At 38.9% G+C, this 15,321-nt stretch overlaps 1 protein-coding gene across 7 annotated transcripts in view; it reads right to left on the bottom strand.

Moving 5' to 3' along the window:
• Positions 1–15,321, bottom strand: part of MTUS1 (microtubule associated scaffold protein 1) — a 173,234-nt gene that overhangs the window by 63,024 nt on the left and 94,889 nt on the right. For 5 of the 7 annotated variants that reach the window (XM_045055280.1, XM_003984620.6, XM_045055281.1 and 2 more), the window contains 2 exons: positions 9,150–9,284; positions 4,846–4,884 (listed from right to left, as the gene is read on the bottom strand). In XM_045055280.1, coding sequence (XP_044911215.1) covers positions 4,846–4,884; positions 9,150–9,284 — 174 coding nt within the window. The remainder of the gene's footprint in view (positions 1–4,845; positions 4,885–9,149; positions 9,285–15,321) is intronic. The other 2 variants (XM_045055282.1, XM_045055284.1) reach the window with 1 other exon arrangement.

The raw sequence follows: 15,321 nt of genomic DNA, 5'->3' as shown, positions 1-15,321 counted from the left end.
GAAAGAGAGATAAAAAGTTTCCCAAACAAAAGTCAAAGAAGTCCATCGCCATGAAACTGGCCTTACAAGAAATGTTAGATTTCTTTAAGCAGAAAAGGCCATAACCAGAAGAAATCAATGAAAGAAAAAAAAAATCTCAGTGGTAAAAGCAAACATATAGTAAAAATAATGGGCCAACCACTTACAAAAATAGTGTAAAGATGAAAAGACAAAGGCAGTGAAATCAATTGTATCTACAATAGTTAAGGCATACCAAAATGAAAAGATGTAAAATATGACATCAAGTACATCAAACATTGTGAGAGAGGGAGTAGAAATGTAGTGCTTTAAGTAACCACCAATTTAATACAGACTGCTACATATATAGGGTGTTATATGTAAATCTTATGGTAACCACAAACCAAAGACCTATAAGAGATACACCAAAAAAACAGAGAAAAGAATCTAAACATAACACTAAAGAAAATCATCAAGACACAGGGAAGAGAGCAAGAGAAGTAGAAGGAAATAGAACTACAAAAACAACCAGAAAACAAAATTGTAATAAATTCATACTTCTCAATGATTAAATGTAAATGGACTAAATACTCAAATCAAAAGACACAGACTGGCTGAAAGGATGAAAAAACAAGACCCATCTATATATTGCCTACAAGAGATTCCCTTTAGATGTAAAGACACACAGACTAAAAGTGAAAGGATGTGAAAAAAATAAGCCACACAAATAGAAACAAAAAGAAAGTGGTCAACAATACTTCTATCAGACAAAGCAGACTTTATAAGAAAGACTAACAAAGAAGGGAATTACATAACAATAAAGGGTTCAACCTAACAAAAACAATTTAACAATTATAAACATCGATGCACCCAACATAGGAGTACCTAAATAGATAAAGCCAGTATTAACAGACATAAAGGGAGAAATTGCCAACAGTATAAGAGCAGGGGACGTTAACACTCCACTCACATAAGTAGACAGCATTCAGAAAAAAATCAACAGGGAAATAGTAGCCTGAAATGACACACTAAGCCGGATGGAATGAACAGCTATAAACAGAACATTCCATCCAATACCAGAAAAATACATATTTTTTCAACAACACATGGAACATTCTCTAGGAGAGAGCACAAGTCACAAAACAAGTCTCAATAAATTTAAGAAGACTGAAATCATTTCAAGAATCTTTTCCAACCAAAATGGTATGAAACTAGAATAAAAATTAGAAAAAAAAACTGGAAAAGATAAACATATGGAGGATAAACAACATGTTACTAAACAACAGATCAGTGAAAAACTCAAAGAGAAAATAAAAAAAAATACCTTGAGACAAATGAAAACGGAAGAACATTCCAGAACCCACAGGATGCACCAAAAACTTGTACTCTGCCCACACCACCCAGAGTAACCTACAGATTCAATGCAATCCCTATGAAAATGCCCATAACATTTTCCACAGTACTAGAACAAATAATCTGAAAATTTGTGTGGAACCACAACAGACCCCAAATAGCCAAAATAATCTTGAGAAAGAAGAACACAGCTGAGTGTATCACACTCCCAGATTTCAAACTATACTACAAAGCTGTAGTAATCAAAATAGTGTAGTCCTGAAAAAATAGATACATAAACTAATACAACAGAACAGAAAACCCGTAACTAAACCCATGCATATAGGTCAATTCACCTATGACAAAAGAGGCAAGAAGATAGAGTGGGGGAAAGACAGTCTCTTCAATCAATGGTGTTGGGGAAACCGGAAGCTACTTGCAAAAAAATAAAACTGTACCCCTTTTTTACACCATACACTAAAATAAACTTGAAATGGATTGAAGAGCTAAATGTAAGACCTGAAACCATAAAACTAAAAGATAGGCAGTAAACTTTGACATCAGTCTTGCCAATATATATATATATATATATATATATATATATTTTGGATCTGTCTCATCAACAAAGGACAATAAAAGAAAAAAACAAACAGGACTGTATGAAACTAAAAAGCTTTTGCACTGCAAAGGAAACCATTAAGACATGAAAGGCAACTACTAAATGGAAGAAAATATTTGCAAATGATATATCCAATAAGGGGTTAATATCCAAAATACATGAAGTTTTATAATTCAACACCAAAAATGAAACACAACCAAATCAAATAAGAGTCCAAATAAAAAGTGGGCAGAGGAACTGAATAGACATTTTTGCAAAGACATATTGATGGGTAACAGATACATGAAAAGATGCTCCACGTCACTATTCATCAGGGAAATGCACATCATAACCTCTATGAGATACTGCTCTATACCCATCAGAATGGCTATTACCAAAAAGACAAGAAATAACAAGCATTGGTGAGGATGTGAGGAAACCATCATGCACCATTGCTGGGAATGTAAGCAGGTGCCGCCACTATGGAAAGGAGCAGGGTGTTTCTTCAGCAAATTAAAAATAGAAATACCATATAATCTAGCAATTTCACTTCTGGATATTTATCTCAAGAACATGAAAACACTAATTTGATTTGTTTGTATTTTTGTTTGTTTGTTTGTTTGTTTTTTAACAATCAAACCCAGCACATTCGGCCCGTATGCAGCCCAATGCGGAGCATGAACTCACAACCCTGATATCAAGATCTGGGCTAATACCAAGAAACAGACACAACTGACTGAGCCACTCAGGCACCCTGAAAATGCGAATCTGAATAGATTTACGTACCCCTAGGTTCACTGAAGCATTATTTGCAACAGCCAAGTATGGAAGTAACTTAAATGCCCATCAATAAACGAATAAAGAATAAGTTATACATATACATATATATGTATATGTATTACCATAGATATATATATCTTGCAAGTAAACACACACACACACACACACACACACACACACACACACACAGTGGACTATTACCCATAAAAGAGAATGAAAAGATGCTCAACATCATTATCCATCAGGGAAATGCAAATCAAAACCACAGTGAGATACCATTTCATACTCATTAAAATGGCTATCATAAAGAAAGATAAAAGCCAGTGTTGGCAACAATGTGAAGACACTAGACCTTTCATACACTGTGGTGGACATATAAAATGCTGCACTTTGGAAAACATTCTGGAAGTTTCTCAGTTAAACAGAGTTATACCATATAGCTTCCTATTAAAGGCAATCTGATTTTTTTTTAATTTTTTAATGTTTGTTTATTTTTGAGAGACAGAGAGACAGAATGTGAGCAGGGGAGGGGCAGAGAGAGAGGGAGACATAGAATTGGAAGAAGCCTCCAGGCTATGAACTGTCAGCACAGAATCCGACATGGGGCTTGAACTCGCGAACTGTGAGATCATGACCTGAGCCGAAGTTGGATGTTTAACCAACTGAGCCACCCAGGCACCCCAAAGATTATCTGATATTTAACATAAAGTCATCCTACAGCATATCAGCTCTCTTTTTCTCCCAAATACCAGGATGTGCTAAAAACTTAAAGCAAAAGAAAACAAAAATCTCCAAGGGTGTAAAATAGTTTTTGTTGTTGTTTTTAAATCAGAAAAGATTTGGTAAAAATATATTAAAGCTCAGGTGACCGGGGAACTTTAGAATTTCAGTCACTTTGGATGGTTGAGTCTTCTCTAGCTTTAAGAACTTAGAAAAGGTTAACACTTGTGATATAATTCCCTCACACGCCCCTGCCTTATTAAGCTGAGAAACTGGACACAACTTGGAAACAGTGAGGATATTCATTATTACCTGTATTACGTTATCCACCCTATTTTCTTTAATTACTATCTAAATACAGGGCATCCCAAATTTATACCTCCTGCCTAATTTCCTGAAGAGAAGGCCCTTGTTCATTTCTGGCTCACCACTATATTCTTAGCACTCAACACTGTCACAAGCATGATAAACTGTAGTCAATGTGCTATGATACTTTTCTCCCTTGTAAATTGCCATTGTAATCTTCACTGCATGTAGAAGCTATGTAACTGTCTTATAACTGGATATTTAATAAGAGGATGCAGGTGGCAACATGGGGACCTGACTGGCTATAGATTAAATACGGGAACTGCAGTGAATACACTTTATGAATCTTTATGGCTTCTCAAGAGACAAAACTTTTAGATTCCCAGTTGTGGTTCAAATGGGTGAGGCTGCAAGCTGTCATAGAGATAGATCCAAGTATGTTCAGTAGAAATGTAAAAAAGAACAGAAAAATGTTAACCTGCCGAATCGTTAAAAGGTATTAAAACCTGATGTGGAGATTTAGCGATGAAAGACTACCCAATTTTAAAAGAACATTTATTGTTCTTTTAAAAAGTATGCTCTCGGGGCGCCTGGGTGGCGCAGTCGGTTAAGCGTCCGACTTCAGCCAGGTCATGATCTCGCAGTCTGTGAGTTCAAGCCCCGTGTCAGGCTCTGGGCTGATGGCTCAGAGCCTGGAGCCTGTTTCCGATTCTGTGTCTCCCTCTCTTTCTGCCCCTCCCCCGTTCATGCTCTGTCTCTCTCTGTCCCAAAAATAAATAAACATTGAAAAAAATTTTTTTTTAAATAAAAAAAAATAAAAAGTATGCTCTCCACTTTAGATCACATTTTTAAAAAATCATTTTTAAAAAACTAAAATTATCGATGATTAATAAAACATCCTTTGGGATCAGACAGCTTGTCAATCATGCTGATCAAGTTTTAACCTATGCCGGTCCCAGCCATAATCAGTTGAGTTTATGCCACAAACCTGAATTCCATTTTAAGCAAAATAGTGAAAACTCATTGTAAGTACATTTAAATGCTTTCAACAATAACATAACTTCACAAAAAGATACTTTTTTTCTCTCTCCATATTTAAAGTTGTCACTTACCCACATTAAAAGCCGTAAACAGATTTTTTCTTGAGGGACCTAAAAAATAAAAGAAATATTTGTAAAATACTCATGTTTTGAATGAAATATCATACAAAAATTAGCTGTTTTAAAATTTTTTTTTAATTTTTTTAATGTTTATTTATTATTGAGAGAGACAGCATGCAAGCAGCAGAGGGGCAGAGAGAGAGGGAGACACAGAATCCGAAGCAGGCTCTAGGCTCTGAGCTGTCAGCACAGAGCCCGACGTGGGGCTCAAATGCACGAACCAAGGGATCATGACCTGAGCCTAAGTTGGACACTTAACCAACTGAGCCATCCAGGCGTCCCTAAAAATATTTTCAAAACAAAAACAAAACAAAGAATATTTTCTAAACAAAAAAAAAAGGTATTTTGAAAAGCAATTCATTATCTAAATTTTAGGTCCCATATGGGAAATAACAGTGAAATAGAGTCAACTCTATCAAGTATCTTCTAGGTATAAAATGATTTTTCAGGGGTGCCTGGGTGGCTCAGTTGGTTAAGCAGCCGACCTTGGCTCAGGTCATGATCTCATGGTTGTGGGTTCGAGCCCTACATCAGGCTCTGTGCCGACAGCTCAGAGCCTGGAGCCTGCTTCAGGTTCTGTGTCTCCTTTGCTCTTTGCCTCTCTTCTACTCACTCCCTGTCTCTCAAAAATGAATAAACATTAAATAAAAATTTTTAATGGTTTTCCAAATAACAGAATGATAGCTTAAAGGTGATATGAATTCACGGTCACAAGTTAAATATGATAGGAAATCGAGAGTATTTTTTTCAGTCAAGAACAGCTGCAATGCAAATGTTAACAGTGCTGAATTTACACACATATTACATACTTCATGCTATTCCACTGCTGACACAGCAAAAAGGGCAGGGCGCTATGACAGACAGCCAAGAGTGTGTGATTTATAAAACTGCCAGGCATTGAATCCAGCCCACGTGCTGTTTAGCTATGAAGAAAAAAATACTGAAGCTTTTTCTCCAAACTGACACAATATGAAACACAACTGGGGGGGTCCTTCCGCCATGTGTATGTATATCCAATCACCAAATATACTACAATTTTATTAGTAAAATTGTAAATTTGTAAAATTGGCTAATTTAACTATACGTTATTAAGCTTATAAAAAAAATACAAGTGATGGTAACAAGTACAGAGGTACAAAGATCAATCACTAGAAGAAAACTAGAAAGTGCTTCCACTTGACCAGAGATTGTCATTTCTAGAGCGTCATCACCTACAAATTACTACAATAGCTGCCACATTCTATCTGCGGAGTTTTACAGACACTGTCACCTCTTAAAATCTGTGGCCATTATTAATGAAAATCACTCATTCCCACTTAAGTAAAAGCTGTGTGATACAAAAGCTTGCAAATTCAATAGTGAGACATTTTAGAACATTGGAGTTCCCTATTCTGTATAGTTATCGGTGGAATCATCAAGTTCCAATTCTCTGGAAGTTATTTAGTATCCAATTTTGACATCTGACACCTCTTTTAAGTTACTGGTGTATGTTTCAGATGCTGGGGTTTTATCATCATCAATAAAAACCGCAGATTCCCACAATGATGTCATTCCAGCCAGAATGCCATCCCGGCAAGGGGTCGTCTGATGCAGTAGAAACTTATTTAAGACCATGGACAGATAAGAACTTGCTGGCACACTGGAGAATCTCCTTGCCCATATTTATGCCTATTTTCTCTTCAATGGTGTAGAAAAGACAAAGCATTGATAAACGTTCACTAGGTGATGAACCCCAAGTTACTACAGGATTCTTTACGCACGTACACACAAAATATGGAAAAGGATGAGCAATGGACACTCTCACACTGTGGTAAGAGACCAACACCTTTCTGGAAAAGTACTGAGTCACATATTAACAATTTCAACACGATTCATACAGTTTAACCAGCAATTCCTCTTTCAGGGATATCTCATAGAAGTCATTAGAATCTGAAGTGATGAATGTTCACATTCAAAAATGTCCGCTCACCTCAGTACCACATGCCATAGTCCTAAGCCAGAAATTGTCCACAAGTATGGAATTGGAAAATAGACTATTAAATAGCCATTTAAAATGAAGACGCTCTTGTGATATGCCACTAAATTAATAAAAAGCAAGACACAGTCAAGTATACACATTATTTTTAAGTTTGCTTATTTATTTTGAGAGAGAGAGAGACAAAGGGGGTAGGGCAGAGAGAAAGTGGGGGAGAGACAGAGAGAGAGAAGGAGGGAGGGAGGGAGGGAGGGGAGGAGAGAGGGAGAGAAAGAAAAAATCCTGAGCAGGTTCCCTAACAACAGTGCAGGGTGTGACACAGGGCTGGGACCCTGCAAACCGTGAGATCACGACCTGAGCCGAAATCAAGAATCCGTTATTTAACCAACTGAGCCACCCAGGTGCCCTGAGAGTGTACACATTATGCCCTGAGTTTTCTTGAAACCAAAACCAAAACCAAAACCAAAACCATAACCATAACAACCATAACCATAACCATAACCATAACCATTACGGAGAAAAAAATGGAGGAAATGCAACAGCTGTTTGTGGTTGATGGAATAAAGGAGGACCCTGTGTGTTCCTGGTTTTCCCTGACACTTTAACATATTAGTGTGTGCCACTATGGCTACTGCCACTTTCAGTCATTGTTAAAAGAAGAGGGATAAAGGGGCGCCAGGGAGGCTCAGTCGGTTAAGTGTCTGACTTTGGCTCAGGTCATAATCTCATGGTTTGTGGGTTCGAGCCCCATGTCAGGCTCTTGGGTGACAGCTCAGAGCCAGGAGCCTGCTTGGGGTTGTGTCTCCCTCTCTCTCTGCCCCTCCCCTGCTCATGCTCTGTCTCTCTCTCAAAAATAAACAAACATTTAAAAAAAAAAAAAAGGAGAGGAATTAGGGGCACCTAAGTGACTCAGTCAGTTTGAGTGTCCACCTCTTGATTTCAGCTCAGGTTATGATCCGAGAATTTTGGGACTGTGTCCCATGTCAGACTCTGCACTGAGCGTGGAGCCTGCTTAATATTCTCTTTCTCTCCCTCAGCTGCTCTACCCCACTGGCTCGCTCTCTCAGAAAAAAAAAGTAGAGAGATTAGCAAATCAAAAGCCTAATTCTTACGGGCTCAAAAAAGAGCCCGTAAGAATTATAAGATATATCTTATAATCGTAACTACTGACTTGTACTTGCCTTGAATCTAAGATAAAAATTGACCTGTGCCAAAGTATAATTACTGCCTGTAAATGGTGTCCTCAAGGCAGATATTCTTTGGTTATACTTGGCAATATGTTATGTGTCCAGTTTTGACTACTTCTCTTGCCTCCCTTACCTGTTCACTTACACAAACCACAGTATTGCTTTCATTCAACTATTATTTTCTAATTGAAATTATCTATAAAGAAAACATTTACAATCTATTTGTCCTTTGTTTTTATGACTAATAAAAATCAAGAAAATTTGTTAGATAGATCTTAACCCAGGATTGAAGTAATGTACACACATATTTTTAGTTCCCCTCTCCCCATCATTATTAATTGCTTCTTGCTCTGTAACTAAGCAATTGCATTCGGTTAAAACTGAAACACTGGAAGATCTTTTTTCCTGTCATTGATAAAATGATTATATCCCATAGTAACTACAGTAGATCCCAGCTACCAGTAGTGTAAATAAAATAGTTTTGTAAAAAAACCTAACAACCGCCACCTCTAATATGGATCAGACATTACAGCTCAAGTCTCTCAAGAAATCTTTCGGTTCACTAAGCACTAACCCACCTTCTACTGTGCTTCAGACCCACTTCAGACCTGGCGATAAAGCTTCATGAAAACACTCCGTATTAAGTATATACCATATATTTTGTAAACCCGAGAGTTATTCTTTGTAGCCGCGGCAATCACTAACTGAGTAATACAAAGAAGGAGAAGAGAAAGAACAGGGGGAAAGAAACAAACAGTTTGGAACAAAGGTGGGAAGTAAATTGTGCATTTCTATCTCATTGTTCCAGATCACTATCTTAGAATAATTTAACTCTGGAAGTCTTAATTATCTTCACCTTACACCTGTGTTCTGTCTCCTGATTTCTATGTATCAAGTTTTAACTAGAGAACCTACTGACTCTGTGAAGAAGACTGACCTCCCTGGTGTTAAAATGTATTACGTGTCCTTTTTCGGAGAGATTGTTCGTAAACAACGGTTCACTATGCCATGAGACTAGTTGCCAATTTTAACTTTATACAAGGTAAGGACTTAAATATTTTCTCTCCCAGTTTTCTCTGCAGTGAGGAACATACCTTTTGGAGGAGTTTTTAGTAAGTGTGCATGAGCTCTGGGTCCCAAAGGCTTCAAATATAAGGATCCTGAGGAACCATTCTGAAATGCTGGTTTGGGAGGTTTTTCCTCATACTTGATGACAGTGGCATTCCCAGCTGTAATACGGAAGCGTACATTTTAGTTTATAGATAAATACAGCATCGATTTTCCACAATCTGTTCCTTTCCCCTTGAATCAACAAGTGCTCACTAAGCACCCCACAATATGCCAGTTATTACTGCACGTTAGCAATATGAAGCTAATGCTATAACCAACGTGACCACGCATCCTGGCATAATCCAAGTTTATGTGTCTTGTCCAGTCAAGTTTTCATCCCAAATCAAAGCTGGAAGACAAATCAAACGGCCGTCCGTGCCTTGTAACAAACATGCCTAAGGTGCAGCGATGAAGAGCATCCATCTCCACGGGGACAAGGCAGATGTGCCAATAATCTAATCATAATAAACAACAGCAGCCAGCTGTGTTAAATGTGAGAACGACGACGTACAAACTCCATGACAGTAACAAGGATGAGAGCTGGTCCAGATCCTTCCTTACTATATCCAGGAGGTAAAACTCCCTCATTTGCCCTGGAACAAGGTACCTGAGTCCTAAAGCTAAAACACAAAAGTCCCACCTAAACAATGAAAAACATCTTTAACTGACATGTACATCTTTCCTCTCACAGAGGCATTCTCTCAGGAAAAAAAAAAAAAAAAAGGGTGGGGGGGTGCCTGGGTGGCTCAGTGGGTTAAGTGTCCGACTTCAGCTCAGGTCATGATCTTACACTCCGTGAGTTCAAGCCCCACGTCGGGCTTTATGCAGACAGCTCAGAGCCTGGAGCCAGCTTGGGATTCTGCGACTCCTTCTCTCTCTGCCCCTCTGCCTCTCGCGCTCTGTCTCTCTCTCAAAAATAAATAAACATAAAAAAAAAAAAACCAACCAAAAAATTGTTTCCAGGCACTAAAAGAATGACTAGACCGAGAACTCTTGGAGACACTATGATGCTAACTTATGTTGTTTAGGCTGTGGTCTAATTCTGGGTCCACTACCACAGTTCACGAGGCCAAGGGGGCTGCCACAGAATTAGACCTACAACATTTCCCAGGGAATGTGTCAGGGTAAAAGGTAGAGGGAAAAATTACATGAGCAAATACTATGCTTTTGGTGTAATATACCCATGAATCCTTGGAAAGAGCACCTTCCATTTTGCTGTGGTCTCTAATTTTGCCTCTGGTTCTTCATTGGGACACTAAAGGTGAAAGGCAAACTTAGCACATCAAGGAACAGTGACACTGCAGAATAAAGAATACGACTTTAAAATATAACGGTGATACTTTACAACTTGGTTTTCCATCAGAATCGCCATTTGAAAGCATGGAGAAACAATGATAACAAAGACTTAAATAGATGCCTTGCTGAGTCTTATTTCTGCTTTTGCCCGGTAATGACTAAAGCTCTTTAGCATCAAAAAATAAGTATCAAAACAAACACTAAGTATCTTTCACAGTTGCTTAAGGGGTCTTCCAAAATGGTGCAAGTCCTCTTCTCATTTATGGCTTCCCCTTGGATTATAAAGGGAAACCAAATCCTCTATAGAATCCTTAAGATTTGTATTTGTACTTGGGGCAGGGAAAGGGCAGAAGAAAAAGACAGGAACGTGGCTTGATTCCTGCCCTGTGAACTCCAAGTGAGAATGTATTTTCACATTATATGTTCACTCACAATATACTTGATCCATAATGAAGTCCCATGAAATAGTGTTCTTCTGCTAATGCTACACGAGTGGACTTTGTGGTTACTTTAGGAATATAACATCATTACCATTATTTATTGCAGTGTTTTGGGCAGGGGAGTCTATGTTGTAACAGTGTCAAAAACCTCACAGTGAAAGTGTGAAGAATAGTACCAGCATGTACAGATAAAGACAAATAAAAAATGGTTTCAAATCTCGTTAAGTGGTATTTAAAAAAAAAATAAAGGAATCAACAGTAATGAGCTGTGGCGGGGGGGGGGTGCAGAAATCAGTGTTTCCTTAAAACACCATTCTAAATCCACATGTCTCCACAATTGAGTCATCTCTGAAAAAGTGCACTGTCCAGAAGCTTAGCTCCCATAAGGATTTTTAACAGTACTATTTCGCTTTCCCTAAGAGATTAATTACCATGTTACACAGCACTCAAGAATATAAACCCAGCACTTTGTCATTTTCTCTCCACATCCAAGAAAAAAACCAACCAAACAAACAAACATGCTTGCAAAGTTTTCCGGTCCTCTTTTCCCATAAAAGTTAATCTTTTTATCCTGGTCCCCTTGCTAACCATACAAACCACTGGCATTTTTATATCACCACAGCCTTACCGGGCCAGAGCGGCAATCTACAGGTGCATTCATTCACTGTCTGGTTCTCAAACTTCATTTCCCTGCCATTGGATTTTTTGTTTGTTTCTTAACTGACGTGCAACCCCTAGTCCTGGGCATCCAGTTCTGCTCTAACACTCAACACCTAATCATAAATTTCTTTATTACCAACCTGGATTCCTTTCTTCACCCCACATTAGAAAAGGGTCAGATTCTTCCTTATTTACGACTATGTTATAAATTTGAAGACAGACACTTTTCACTAGGCTAAATTATCCCAACTCCTACAACAGTGTTTATAGATGTCACAACTAAACCCATAAAGACACGCTGTTATTCCTCCCTGATGTATGTCAAGTCATGCTACAATGAGCCATCTGTTCATTCTTCCTGTGTCCATACAACATTTCCAATATTAGGTCGAATCAACACAGAGTCTTCCCTCCTACTGAGAGGTTTCTGTCAATTTCCTATCCTTCTTTTCACTTCTCTTTCCCCAGAACCTAAAGACTTGGTCTTTCTGAAACTGAAAATTACAAGGAGCTAATGTAAATAATAATACTGAAGATACTGCTATTATAAAATTCAACATAACTTTTTAAAGGACGTGGGACAGAATTTCATAGTCTTAAGATAACATAAGCAAAATCTCATAGAGCATATCTTTTAGATTTTCACATAAAATGGATACTGGCCTTCAATTAGCATTTCAGTTTTTGCTAGATCAAAATCCCAGAAGGAAGTAAATGACGTTATTGAACTCTTGACCATGTATTGTAACAATTTGATTTCAGCCTTACTTTTCTTGAAACATTTTTAAAATTATAGTCGGCAGAAAAAATAAGTTATCTACTCAGTTTGTGAAAAGTTGAGTTTAATTTACAGACCCAATAGAAAATCGTATGATACTAGATTTATTCATACTTTTCGTTTCCAAGCTTTAAACACAAAGACTTTCAGTTTCCAAAAAACAGACTAAAAGGATTTCTCACTAAAGCACAAGATGAATTTCTCATGAGGCACAATAGTCCTGTCCCTTGGCTCCCTGTCACACACAGACAGGAGGTGTTGTCTTGGAAACAAAGCACCAGTCTTCAGGCTCAGCATAAACACCAGGTCTAGCACCAGATCTATCATCAACTTTCTAACATGGGAGGGTCAAAATTCCTATAGAAGGATACAATTTCTGAGTTTGACTAGGTACAGTCATTTACGCACATACACTTACACATATGTGTGCGCACACGCGCGCGCGTGCACACACACACACGCACACACACACACACACACTGTTTCTGATGATCTATATACACATGGCCCGCCTTCGCTTTTTCCCGGTTCAGTAATAGCAGACACAAGCTGGGCTGGGCTGCACACACTTTTATGACCAACAATTACACATCTTTCAATTCCCTAAATACTCTCCAGCTGGTGTGTTGCTTTCTAGTAAACCCCAACTTAAAGGATGTACTTGTCTATGAGGCATGATGTCCTAAAAGTATTTCTCCTGTCCTCTATTTTCAGTTCCTAACAAGGAAGCTGGTTGGGTATCGTGAAGGTATCTCAGTTTTCCCCTGTCCAGAGCTATCACACCCAAATGATAAACACTTGGTGGCAAAAGTTGCAAAATATTAATATCATAGTTTCAAGTAATGGAAGAGAATCTATGATAACCGAGCTCTGGTCCTGACTCGGCCACTGCCTTGCCTGCCTCCTTTCATCTCTCTATGTATAATGAGTGGGTTTGAGAATCAAGTTTGGAAATAGTACATATATGCCCTCACAGGACCCTCACTAAATAAACATGGTACTCAGTACCTGTGAGATAACAGAAAATATATATTGGGTCTCTGCCCCCAATTCCTCGCACAGATCTCCTGACATCCTTATAATTTCTTAGGTGACAAGGAGTATCTTTTGTTCTAATGAGGTGACTCTATGCGGGTTGCTGGATGGGGGCTGGTCACTAGCAAGGCCAGGTCATGATTAGAATCTTAGAATATTCGGTCCCTGCCCTTCATTTTCTTAAGAAGGGAAAAGCACTAAAAATCCACTTAATGACCAATCGTGCCTATGACATGAAGTCTCCATAAAAGTCCCCAACTATGGAATTGGGAGAGCTTGAGTTGGTGGACACACGCAGCAGCTGGGAGAACAGCAGCCTCGAAAGGGGATACGCGTTCCTCACCCTTCTCATGTACCTTGCCCTACACATCAATCCCACCCAAATGTTCGTTTGCATTCTTTGTTATATCCTTTTATAGTAAATTGACGAATGTAAGTAAATGCTTACTTGAGTTCTGTGAGCTGCTCTAGCCAATTTATCAGACCCAAGACAGGAGTCATTGACACCTCCCAAGTACACCCAAGTAGTGAGCAGCACAGGTGACATCTCCAAGGGGGAGGACGGCCTTGCAAAACTGAGCCCTTAACATGTGGAATCTGAGGCTGTCTCAGGTAGACAGGGTCAGGACTTTGCAGACGACCCACCTGGCGTCTCGGGGAATTGCTTGTTGTGGTAAAAACTGCTACACGTCTAGTTGGAGGAAATGAAATGTTATGAGTGGGGGAGCAGTGTGAGAGTCAAGGAGACACATAGGAGGCAGGACTGGCTTTTCCCTCCGCAGGAGGGAAGGACTGTAGGTTTTTCTATTATAGTCCTACTGAAGCCACAGTCATCCTCAGAATTCTCTTCTACATGGTGTTGCAGGGGCCACGACCTCTCAGTGACAGTCTGTCCAGTCAATACATGATATCACACGGTTGCCCAGCTCCCAGCAGCTGTAATAACAACTTAGAATTGCCCCTGTTCTGTGGTGATCCTTGGTCCTAGCAGCCTCAATTATGCCAGAATGATAGATTCTCTGGAATCCTTAGTTTCATTTCCTCATGATCAAAATGGGATTCAAATGGAATAAATGAGAGTAAGAGAGGTAACAGAGTCTCAAGAGAAAGTGAAGAGATTCTCAGAGAAATCTAGACAGAAGACCTTATTTTTCTTATCCCAGAAGGGCTTTTCACTGTTCCAGACTTACTTGCAAACCAAAATTTCGTACTACATTCTGGCATCTGGTTAACATCAGTTTTTGGTTTTGTTTACTGAATTATGTATACGCACAGAGCCAACATTCTGCTTCTTTCTTGAATATTTTTGTCAATCTGTCTAACGCTACCCACTATGCCAGACCATCTGCCCACCTGGCTTGAAGTCAAGGCGCTACCGAAGTCTACGCTTTCAGATTCCAAAAGCCAAGTTACTCAACTGTGTAATAACAAGAATGTCTCATATATACCCCAGAAAAACACTGAAAGAATGAAAACAAAATTAATGCCTGTCTAGATAATAGTATTTGCTCATTACATAGTCCATTCAGATGTGCTTAAGTATTAAACCTATAATACAGGACTGCCTCCAACCCTTCCTCACCTGCAACAGACGTCACTAGTCAGACACAAACTTTGGCTCTGAACCCGGATGCAGACTCAAACCCTTTCAACACGCTATTCCAGATACATCTGACCCACTGACCAGTGTTGGCGGGTGAGACAATACTCCTTTGCCCTCGGACTGTGGGTAAGTAAGAGGAATTCTTCTATCAACTTGATCACTTCAACAACTCAAACACCCACCTTCCAGACTATTAGACACCATCTTACTATAGTGAAGAAAATCCAAGTGGAAGAAACATTTGTTGCTGCAAAGGTTCTGAAGATGATGCGGCACTGCCCTCCCATGCATCAGGTGAGAATCCTGGGGCTAGGAGGGTAAAAGATCATCCAGCTTCCCGCGAG

Source organism: Felis catus, chromosome B1 (assembly GCF_018350175.1).
Source record: "Felis catus isolate Fca126 chromosome B1, F.catus_Fca126_mat1.0, whole genome shotgun sequence".
Classification (NCBI taxonomy): domain Eukaryota; kingdom Metazoa; phylum Chordata; class Mammalia; order Carnivora; family Felidae; genus Felis; species Felis catus.
The sequence above is the reverse complement of the archived record's forward strand: the minus strand, read 5'-3'. Positions and strand labels throughout refer to the sequence as shown.